At 32.9% G+C, this 11,994-nt stretch overlaps 2 protein-coding genes across 2 annotated transcripts; one reads left to right on the forward strand and one right to left on the reverse strand.

The window, feature by feature from the left end:
• The first annotated feature begins 302 nt into the window (after positions 1 to 302).
• Positions 303 to 7,002, forward strand: LOC107430493 (cyclic nucleotide-gated ion channel 4). Its single transcript, XM_016041340.4, has 7 exons — positions 303 to 1,094; positions 2,577 to 2,792; positions 4,047 to 4,360; positions 5,136 to 5,244; positions 5,422 to 5,658; positions 6,105 to 6,191; positions 6,325 to 7,002. Exons 1-7 carry the CDS (start codon positions 492 to 494, stop codon positions 6,838 to 6,840), a joined length of 2,082 nt encoding a protein of 693 aa, XP_015896826.3. The 5' UTR covers positions 303 to 491; the 3' UTR covers positions 6,841 to 7,002.
• Positions 7,003 to 8,508: 1,506 nt separating this feature from the next.
• On the reverse strand, positions 8,509 to 9,388 carry LOC107430359 (uncharacterized). Its single transcript, XM_016041196.4, has 2 exons — positions 8,975 to 9,388; positions 8,509 to 8,842 (listed from the first exon to the last, which is right to left on the reverse strand). The coding sequence occupies exons 1-2, from the start codon at positions 9,110 to 9,112 to the stop codon at positions 8,648 to 8,650; spliced, it is 333 nt and encodes a 110-aa protein (XP_015896682.3). The 5' UTR covers positions 9,113 to 9,388; the 3' UTR covers positions 8,509 to 8,647.
• Positions 9,389 to 11,994: the final 2,606 nt, after the last annotated feature.

An 11,994-nucleotide genomic window follows, 5' to 3' on the forward strand; every position in this document is an offset into this window, starting at 1 on the left:
CGAAAACCAAACCAAAACCAAACTTAAAAATAAAAAAAGAAATAAAAAAATTGTTTGCCTGCCCTTTTTTCAACGCATACAAGAAATACTTGCATATTAAAGAAAAAAATAATTAACCAATATTTGCCCCTAGTTGGGTACACTAGTCAATTTTTGTTTTCAAACTCAAAACTCAACAATGACGGAAGCCAGATTGCCTTTTTACTGGAGGGCTGTATGGTAAATTCAAATTAAGAATTTTGTCATTTTCTTGCTATTTATGTCCCTTCTCTACTTTTTTTTTTTTTGTTTTTCTCTCCATGTTAGCAACTCTCCAATTATTGTTTTCCTTGATGTACATAGCTCCATAACAAACTTCTTTGAAAGTCTCCTCCAAAAATTCCATTCACAAATCACAAATTTATTAACCAACCAAACCAAACCAGACCCCCTTTTCTCTCTCTCTCTCTCTCTCTCTCTTTCCCCCTCTCTTTCTTTCTCTCTCTATCGCCATGGCCACTGAGCATGAAATTTCACAAACCACTTCGCACATGCACTACAATCTCTCAGATTGCAGTGACAGTGAAGAAGTAGAAGAAGAAGAAGCAAATCAAGAAGAAGAAGACGAAGATGATAACGGAAGCGAAATAAGCTCCGTCGCCGGCGAAGGGGGTTTTTGCAACAGCTTGGCTTACGTGTGCGGCGGAGGAGGTCGACGACGGAGGAAGCCGAAGGGGTGGTCGCTGGGTCAGGTACTGGACCCGAGAGCCAAATGGGTACAAGAATGGAACAGGGTGTTTCTATTGGTATGCGCGACGGGTCTGTTCGTGGACCCGCTCTTCTTCTACGCCCTATCGATAAGTGACACGTGTATGTGTCTGTTCGTTGACGGTTGGTTCGCAATCACCGTGACGGTGCTCCGGTGCATGACCGACGCGTTGCACGTGTGGAACATGTGGCTGCAGCTGAAGATGGCCAAGCGGTCGTTCTCGTTGGTTGGCGTGGAAGGCAGGAACGGCCTCGGAGATACCACGGCTCGCTCTGTTGCTCTGCGGTATTTGAAAGCCAAGAAGGGCTTCTTGTTTGATCTTTTTGTGATTCTTCCTCTGCCTCAGGTAAATTCTTTGATTTTATTTTATGTATTTTTTTATTTTATTTTTTTATTTTTTGAAGTTTCAATTGCTGAGAATAAGAGTTTTGGTGATCATGCTTAACATGAAACATGATGATGAAGATGATGGTCATGGCAGTGATATGGCACATGCCACATGACCATCATTATGATGCATACCCCATTTTGAGTAATTAAGTTTTGTTGTATGGTAGTGAATTTGAGAAGGTGACAGATGCATGACACCAGTTGTTTTTATTCATGCAGCAGCATCTATATATACCACTCTCATATGCTATAGCCACAGCAGAAAATAGTATATAGCATCTCTCTCTCTCTCTCTCTCTCTCTCTCTCTCTCTCTCTCTTGTTTTTTGAAAAAAATAAAAAATTGAGAGGGTAAATATGGGCTTATAAAATCCAAACTACAAGATAATTATTATTATTATTCTTTTGTGTTATTTTCCTGTTTTTGGTAAATAAATAATTATAGCCGAAGAGACTCCAAGTCTCAATCTGTTTTGTTTTTGTAAATTTGGTTTCTATATATGGTGCAATTTATTCCCTCTGAGTTGTCCTAAGTGTAAATAAATTGCCATCTGAATTTACCCTCTTATTTTTTGCATGTTTTTCAAATGCAATGTTTTTTGATTTTGGAGATGTAGAGAAACTACTGGAAAACATTTGAAAAACAAAATCTGTTTTTGTACGGTTCTTAAAGATTCTCTGATCAAGTTTTGGACCCACTCATAGAAGCTAAGGTAAAAAAAAAAAAATTAAAAAATTAAAAAAAAAAAAAAAAAACTCATAGAAGCTAAGAGATAGAAATTTGTGTACATGATGATCAAGTATATGCATGAGGTGACTAGGCAAAATGCTAGGGGAATGGGGACCATAAATATATATAATCATTTTTTTTGGCACAGTGTATTTTGGTCTTATAATTATGATTAATTGTCGAAGTACACATTTGCCCCTTCATTGTTTTAATCTTTTTTTTTTTTTAATAGAAGTTTTAATATATTTTTAGGGTAAGGATTTTTTGACGTACAACCGTATGAAGCGCGGTGTAAAATCCTTTCAAAAAAAAAAAATGGTGTAAATTATTAATGTGCAATTATATCTATGTAAGATGAAAGCTTTTTTGCCCCTGTTTTTGTCATAATGTTTTCTAATTTCGTGGTCCAATAAAAAAAAGAAAAAAGAAAAAAAGAAAAGTTTTCACCTAACACACAAAGCCCAAAAAAAAAAAAAATTTGAAGAAAAGAAATTAATAATAAGTCAGAACCATGAGAAAAATATACCCCACTTCGCAAAACATTTATACTTTCCTTTCCTTCCAGTCTTTCAGACACAATCAGAGACATTCACATTCTCCATCTGAACATAATCAATTCTGTTTCATTATTATCATCATCATTATTATTATTATTTTGCTTATTCTCTTTTCTAATTTTGAGAGTGGTTTGTTCTTGTACATCATACAGATAGTATTATGGGTAGCAATTCCTTCATTGCTAGAAAGAGGATCAATAACGAACGTGATGACGGTGTTCTTGATAATATTTCTGTTTCAATATCTGCCGAAGATCTACCACTCAGTTTGTCTATTGCGTCGCATGCAAAACCTCTCCGGTTACATTTTTGGAACCGTTTGGTGGGGAATTGCCCTCAACATGATTGCTTATTTTGTCGCATCCCATGTAAGTTCAACCTTTTATTTTTTAGTTTTAATCAAACTTAATTACCAAAAAAAAAATCCTTGTTAAATATTCTCATTTCTCATCCTTTTTCAATACCCATTATCGTTTTGTCTCATTTAATGGGAAACCCGTTTCACATCCTTTTCAATAACACATTGCGCACGTACACATTTTTTGAGCTGCTACAGTTTCTCTATATATAATCTGCTTTTTCTTTATGTTTGTTAATTGATAAAAAAAAGGAGTTGAGGATGTCGATGCAATGCTAAATAACTTATAAAAGTTGAAACCCTTTGCTGTACAACAATAGTAATTGTTGCACTTGATATTCAAGATGCTCCAATTGATTTAAGACTTATACTTTTAGGTCTTACTGGGGCTCAAAAACATAGCTTTATAGTTTGTCTAACTCACACCGACAATAAAGAGAGTTAATAAAGCCAAGACACAGTGAGGGCGTAAAAGGGTTCCGGCCCTAATTAATATTTATAAAAGCGCGTGCATGGTCGTGATCCACGTGGGAGGGAAATAGCTCTTTTTTTATTATTATTTATTATTTATTATTTTTCTTTAACAAGAACTGGAAGATAATAAAATACTATTGCACATCTTTCTTCTCCCTTTTGCTTGCAAGAGAGCATTATATATATATATATATATATATGTGTGTGTGTGTGTGTGTGTGTATAAAGTGGAATCTATAGCGACTTCGATCGATTTCTAAACACTCCAGATCCTCAAAAGTCGAAAAAGTTTACTTATTATATATATATATGTTAATTGATTTTCAATTGCCATACTGCTTTTGAGAACAAACCAATCGTTTTTAAATCTAGAAATTTACAAGATATATCCCCGGTTAGGAGTCCTGTTTTTTGATTTATATATGCAAAGAAAATCAATACTTATACACATAAACAGGCTTCAATTTTAAGCTGTCACTATAAGAAGTAATTATGCATGTAAAAAGGGTAGTATATTCTTTTAGGAAAATTAATTCCCTTCTTACAAAACTCTTCCAACTTAATATATGCATGCATTCTTGAAAGTCAGAATATCCTGACATCAAAAAGTTGATTTTCTTTCTTTTGGGGTTTTGGTCCGTGGGTAAAAAGTAAAAAAGTTGATTTAAAGGGGAGTAAAAGTCATCATTGATTTTAACAAGTTGATTCCTCACTGATTTTTGATAATTATTAAGCTTTTGAAAACCGTGTGTTTCATGCATATTATAATATTGAATATTTATGTTTTCAGGCAGCAGGAGCATGTTGGTATCTACTAGGAATTCAAAGGGCAGCGAAATGCCTGAAAGAGCAATGCAGGGCTACAAGTGGCTGTGGTATGAGAATACTATCCTGTAAAGAACCTATATATTATGGGACCACAAGCATGGTGAAAGATAGAGCAAGGCTTGCTTGGGCTGTAAACAAACAAGCAAGGTCTACTTGCTTAGAGAATTCTGATAATTACGATTACGGTGCTTATAAATGGACTGTTCAGCTTGTCACCAATGATAGCCGCTTGGAAAAAATACTTTTCCCCATCTTTTGGGGCTTAATGACTCTCAGGTTTTCCTTCTTTTCAACTTTACCCTATTGCATCATCATCGTTATTATTATTGTTATTATTTCTGACTTTCTTCCGATGATATTTGTTTAAATGAATCATAATATGTTTGATTGTTCTTTGAACTTTTTTGATCTATAAATTATAATTTCAAACAATTTTTTTAGTTAAAAAGAAATAGTGAAATATTTCATGTTCCACTTAGGAAATATGAATATAGACTAAATAAAAATAATGAAATGTTAAACTTAATTACCATCTTTAATTTATTGTTATTTTTTTTGGAACAACAATTTTACAATCTATTGTAGACACATTATACATGATATGGACAGCGAACATGCCTTGTTTTTCTTTTTGACTTTTCAAAGTGTAGGTGAATATTAAATAGTTTTATCCTACCCCATATAATATTGAAAACTATTTTTTAAACTATTATTATATGTCATATTCAAAGCTTCCATATGTCAATTTCTTTCTCGTTGAGAGCAGATTATCATTGTCTAATTATATGTATTTATCTTTTCCTTACTGTTTGGTTGTCAAACTTGCGCAGCATAACAGTCATATTTTTCCCAAAAGAATAAATAAATAAATAAATCATTGGCATATATATGGAACTCAACTTTTTAGCCTTGGAAATTCTGGGTGCATGCATGTTTATCTAAATTCGAATTTTACTTTATTTTTATTATTTATGATTTTGTTTATCTTTTATTTATTTAAATCAATCCAGTTAACTGTTAACATTTATAACTATTTGGAACGTACATGCAGCACATTTGGTAACTTGGAGAGCACAACAGAATGGTTAGAAGTTGTTTTCAATATCATTGTTCTAACCAGTGGACTCCTCTTGGTTACCATGTTGATTGGAAACATCAAGGTATACCTCAACATATTTTTATTTTATTTTTGAATAAATGTAAAGAATGTTGGAAATAATAAATCGTATCCAATTTAATGATCTGGCAAACTGGATTAATTGTCTTGATAAAGTGACGATTGAGAGGCAAGGAAATTAATTAAAATTGGATTTTTTTTTTAATTTTTTTTGGTGCAGGTGTTTTTGCATGCAACGACGTCGAAGAAACAAGCAATGCAATTGAAAATGAGAAACATAGAATGGTGGATGAGGAAGAGACACTTGCCTCTGGGTTTTAGACAGCGTGTGAGGAACTACGAGCGCCAACGCTGGGCTGCCATGCGTGGTGTTGATGAATGTGAGATGATTAGAAACCTCCCTGAGGGCCTTAGAAGGGACATCAAATACCATCTCTGCTTGGACTTGGTTAGACAGGTAAAATATCCCAACATTTTAACAATAGGTTGCTTCTAAATACACCCACATTATTATTATTATTATTGTTAAATTTGAGAAGTTGGATTTTTTTTTTTACGAACCAAAAATTTGGAATTAATAGGTGTAATCTTCGTTATCTGGCTTGTCTCCAAAGATTTTTTTTTTTTTCCCCCTCTTTCTTAAGGTGGTTGAGTATGATTAGAATGCCTTAATAAAGTATGTGACATAATTAAATACATCTAATTAATATTTTATCATTATTTTAGTATAGATTTTATTTATGCTCGATGATGAGACATAATAAAACTCTTATAAAATAGGTAGTTGAAAATTATATTTGGATATCTTTTGAATTAGCCAACCTAATCTACTTAGTGCAATTAAATTGGGCTTTCTTGCTGATTATCCAGGGTGAGCTTTAATTTCTAACTTTTTTCTCACAGGTACCTTTATTCCAACACATGGACGATCTGGTACTCGAGAACATCTGCGACCGTGTGAAGTCTCTAATATTCACAAAGGGCGAAACAGTAAGTTAACACACACAAACACCAGGGAAAAAAAAAAAAAAAAAAAACATGTTGAAAGAAATTTGCAACTTTGTTGGATCACAAAAAAATGATTACGAACCTAAAACTTTAAATGAAATTGAATCAATGGCAGATTACAAGAGAAGGAGACCCAGTTCACAGAATGCTATTCGTAGTGAGAGGTCACCTTCAGAGCAGCCAACTGCTAAGAGACGGTATCAAAAGTTGCTGCATGTTAGGCCCTGGAAACTTCGTAGGAGACGAGCTCCTTTCATGGTGTTTGAGGAGGCCATTCATAGAAAGACTACCTCCTTCTTCTTCAACCTTAATCACTCTCGAAACCACCGAGGCATTCAGCCTCGAAGCCGAGGATGTCAAATACGTGACGCAGCATTTTCGTTACACTTTCGTGAATGAAAAGGTTAAGAGGAGCGCAAGGTACTATTCTCCCGGTTGGAGAACTTGGGCTGCTGTGGCTATCCAGTTGGCTTGGAGGAGGTACAAGCACAGGTTGACGCTCACTTCGCTGTCGTTTATAAGGCCCAGGAGACCTCTCTCGAGATGTTCTTCATTGGGAGAAGATAGACTCAGGCTTTACACGGCTTTGTTAACTTCACCAAAGCCAAATCAAGATGATTTTGATTTTTGATATGGAATAGTATCGGTTATATTTATATTATGTATATGGATATTTTGCGGCTCTAGCTTGCTTGGTTGCTTGGTTGCTTGCATAGCTTTTGCTTCGTATGTCAAATTAATGTAAAAATTAAGTTAATTATATGGGCCGGCCGGCTTGGCCTAATTATGTGCATTGTTGTGTTTTCTTTTACTGCTGATCAAGTTGATGTCTGGGTTTAATTTCTTCTGAGTAGGATTTATTATTGATTTGGGAGAGGCCTATTTGGGATTTATATCATGTGCGTAGAAGATATAAGCTCTGATATATATATATTATAAAAGGTCATAATTAAGGATAGTCGTGGTAAACTATTTTGGTATTTTAATTTAAGTGGTAGTAGCTGGAGACTTGTATATACATGGCAAGCAAAAAGCAGGTCTTCGAACTCAATTTGACCACAATTTTTTTTTATTTACTTAAAGGTGTGTTTGAAAATATTTTTTAATTACATTTTTATTTTTCAAAGCACCTATTTTTTATAGCACTTTTTTTAAAAAGTGCTTCATACGATAAATGCTAAAATTATTTGGATATGCATAGTAAAAAATATTTTTAAATTTGTTTTTAATATTTTTATATTTTAATTAATACATTTAATGTCTATTTTCTTAAATTCTAAAGTATTTATTTGGAAAAGAACTAACCTCGGTGCTTTTCTTAGAAGTAATATTAGAGTGTTTATTTTTTTTTGCCAAAAAAGTATTTTTTAATTTTTTATCAAATATAATTATGGATGACTTTTTACTCTTGAAAGCATTTATTGAAATTTCAAAACCACATTTAAACAGATCTAAGAACTCTTGGATCGATTATGGAAAATGCTTGGAACCCAAAATTTTCCCACATTTACATAGTAATATTTAGCAGTATACACATCATCGTTTGCTACTTCCCCAACTAGATTTATAGATTTTAATCATACTGAGGTGGGAACCTGTGACTGATTTTAGTTTCCATTTCTTTTCCAACACTTACACAGAATTAAACACATGATATGGTGGTATATTTGGATTTTGCTGAATGGAAAGGCACTTTTTGTTATGAATGAGCGATTAGCTTGTAATTGAAAAGGGCTCCATGACAAATTTTAGTCAAAAAAAAAAAAAAAAAAAAAAGAAGTAAAAATCAAAAACAAAAAAACTGCTTCATGTCAAAGAATTCACATATAAATAAATTAAAATGTGGAAAGAGAATTGATAGAAGATATTGCTATTGTATGTACCCCTTTTCCTTATTTGGATAAAATACTGAAGATCAGCTTTTGGTGGTATATTTATTGTCTCTGTAAATAAATTAATCTTTTACTTATCCTCTCCTACGTCACTCATATAAAGAGTGTGTCTTTGTTTTACACTACTCATTCTAACCTTCTTCCTGCTTGCTCTCGAATTGTGTTGAATATCAATTTATCTTTCAATTGACCTTGAAAGTATACCAGTAACGTTAAACGAAAGTGGTACGTTTGATCATCGCCAAGGTATTGGGCTCTAAACTTACTTGGGTTTGAAGGACACTCTAAACTTGTTTTTTATCCGAATTAATTGCTATTAAAATGGTCTCCAACCAGTACTGGTGGGATTTGGCCAATCAAGGACGAAACCCAAACCAAACCATTTGAAAAAATGACAAACAAATAAATTGAGTGACACTAAATTTTCTCTTTTTTTTTTTTTTTTTTTTGCCTTTTAATTTTTCATTTCAGTCTACACTAAAAATTAATACAGGGTACAGAGCTAATTAAGAACAGAGCATAAAATAAAACAAAGAAGAAAAAAGCTCATGCTTCTACAGTGTCCAAAGCTGCAAACTGGTTTGCAGCCTCAGCTTCAGGAGCTGCAGATCCCCGGAAGAGCAAAATTGCAAAGCTGCCAATGCAAAAATAAATGAAACAGCCATGGCAATGGGTTACAAACGAACCAAAATCCTTCCCTACTATGCATTGCCATCCACCTCCATATGTTCTATCAAATTCCTGCAATATTCAACACCAATCAAAAAATTATACACACACACACACACACACACATATATATATATCTCGGAAATTCACATAGTTTCATTGAATTTTTTGGAAACACATTTGAGATATATACTTGATCAGTACCTTTTTGATGAAGCGGGCAATCTCAGTAGCCTCAGTGACATCAAAGAAATCCAGAGCTTTCGAAGCTACATCGAGTGCATCCTGCTGCATGGTTTGGGGCATGTCAGTCTCTCCAATCACTGCTTTGCCTTCAAGCATGGCTTTTAGCGATGAATAAATCAGAGAGCAGAGAAAATTCTGATTGAAGCTAGCTAAGTTTAATTTGATGTGGATGAAGGGGAAGTGGAAGGGTGGTGGTGGAGTTTATATTGAGGTTGGTGGTGCTAGTGGGGTCAGGCTCGTATATAGATCCTCTGTTTGTGACCACCAAGTTATGGAATGGAATCAGAATTGTGCCATTTTACTATTTGATACTGATAAGCCTTTGTGGACCATGGGGCTCTGGATACCTCATGGCTCATACTTGCCAAAGGAATAATGACCAAAACTTTGTATGACTAGAGGTGCAGGGGAAGGCTTGCTTGAGACAAGGTATCAACAATAATTCAATATTATTTTGTCATCTTGGATCATGATAAACTAGTAAATAAGATTAACGTCTACATAATGGTGATCAGTGTCACTAAATTTTTTTTTTTAATTTTTTTTTTAAAAGATAATTTTACTTTCACAATATGATCAGTGATTATCATGTTACAGTTATAGCACCAGATTTTTGCCGTGTGTCCTATAAGATATGATTGATTCTGTCCGGTTATCAAATTTTGATATGCTTTTTTTTTTTTTTTTTTTTTTCTTGTGGGAAAAAAAAAAAAAAAAGGAACAAATGAGTAAATGATAGGCTAATATATAAGGCATGCGATCCTGAAATTTTACTCACCGAAGTAGGTTTAAGAGCGATATTTGGAACATTCAGGTAAAGCCACTAAAACTCCTTTTGCAACAAAAGTAACCATCCAAAGTAAAGAACTCGAAAACGCTCCAATATTAAGCTGGTCAAATATACCAGGAATTGAGTCAATTGTTGGTTCTTGATTTTGAAGCTATATTTTTGCCTTCTTAGCTAGCTTGCATGTACTGAGGCCAAACACAAACGTTCACCTTTTGTTTTTTGGTACACAAGAACAAATTTTTAGTATTTTATAGATGTATTTTGGTGCACTTATAAAGTAAAATAATATCATTCTGTGAATAGATTTGAATAATGTATTACAAAATATGAAGAGGGAGAGAGATTTCCTTTCTCTTCTAGAGAGCGCTTAAACTACACAGGAAAGATCAGCTTTTGGACCTTATATCAAATATTTCCATTCGTCTGCTCTTTATTGGCTACGGGAAATCCACAAGTCCATCGTGTAGTCTCTTTATGAGAAAACAATGGCTTCGCATAGTGTCCTTTGATAATGCGTTCGTTTCTCGGCTTACCATTTTTTTTTTCTATAATAATTTTGCATTTCAATTAATTAAACATTGAAACAAAAAAAAAAATCCACAAACACCACATTGAAAATCATTTGAATTTGTATTTATTTTTGTTTCTTTTCTTTCATATTTGTATTTAATTATTACATTTTAATACCTTATATTTTTTAGATTTTGTAACCTAGGCTCTCAACTTTCAATAATAACTATTTAGGTTTTCTTTTTTCTTTTTTTTAATTTATTTGGTAATTAGTTCAATTTTCAATTTTAACAAATAGATTGAATAATTTTTCTGTTCATATGAATGGCGTTAAGGGGTGGGATTTTTCATATTTGAGTTGAGGAATAGAATCATGTGAAACCTTTTATCCAAATTGAGAATTAAACAAATTTGTAACAAATGATTAAAAATTTAAAAATAAAATAATTATTTTTTAAAATTAAAGGATTAAAATATTATAGAATTTTAAAAGTTGAAATATTAAGATGCAATTAACTCTTAACTTATTTAAAATGTCTAACAAATTTTAACTAATTAACATTAATAAATATTTAAAGTAAGCTTTTAAAATAAAAAAAATTTAAGTACATAAATTATACATCATTAAATAGGAAAAACTAACGCGTTACCAAAAAAACACTAATGGATACATGCCACCATTTTGCAGCCTATTAAAGTTCGTCAAAACATGACCAACAAATAAAATAAAATAACCCAGAATATATCCTAACCTTAATTTCTATTCACATTGAACTTTTGCTCTTTTATTCTATAATTAATGAGCACCTACCGTACCGTGTCGGGGTTCGGTAGAATTTCCAATAAAATCAAAACTGTCCTGGAAAATAAATTAGAACCACCCATTTTGAACGGAGAAAAAACCAAACGAAAATATGAAGATGGTGATGTATAAAGCCGGAGAGCCGTAATCGAAGGCACCATGCACAGAGACCTCGTGGAATGGTAAATTCATCCTCTCTCTCTCTCTCTCTCTCTCATATATATATATATAATATTATATGCATTTTTACCCAAAAAAAAAAAAAAGATATAATATATATGCATGTTTATCCGAGGCCCATTAGTTACGTGGAAAGTTTTTCAAGATGAATCCCTTTCTAAACATTTTTAATGTGTGTGGAAGCGCATAGCTGGCCTAGTATGTGTCAAGTTTATAGTAATATCTATCCACTTCATTAAACAAATTGATAATTCAAGTTTATTTTATGATCTTAATTAGTTTGCAACTTCAAGCTTCATACTTCCATTTTTAAATATATAGCCTAATGAAAAATTCAAAGACCCTTTCATGACTTCTAAAAGTTCAAAAAAATAAAAAAAAAATAAAAAGGGAAAACGAGGCCTCGTGTAAATTAGTTGGAGATGGAGTATCTAATTTGTGAAATTGTTGACCATCTTTTTTTTTTGTTCTTTTCTTTTGCTGATATTGGAGTGGATTATAGTGGGTGAAATTGAGCATGTGTACTTTTACCAAATCTCCTGCATGTCTGAGATTCTTTAAAATTAGTGGTTCAGTACATTTTCAGTTGTCGTTTTGGAGTTAGATTTTCTCCTGTAGTGGTCGGTATAACCCACTTCACAAAAAGGTCCGAGATTTCTTTAGGAGAGAACAATGCCAAACGCAAAGAAACCAGGA

The sequence above is a fragment of the Ziziphus jujuba genome, chromosome 1, assembly GCF_031755915.1.
Source record: "Ziziphus jujuba cultivar Dongzao chromosome 1, ASM3175591v1".
Lineage (NCBI taxonomy): Eukaryota > Viridiplantae > Streptophyta > Magnoliopsida > Rosales > Rhamnaceae > Ziziphus > Ziziphus jujuba.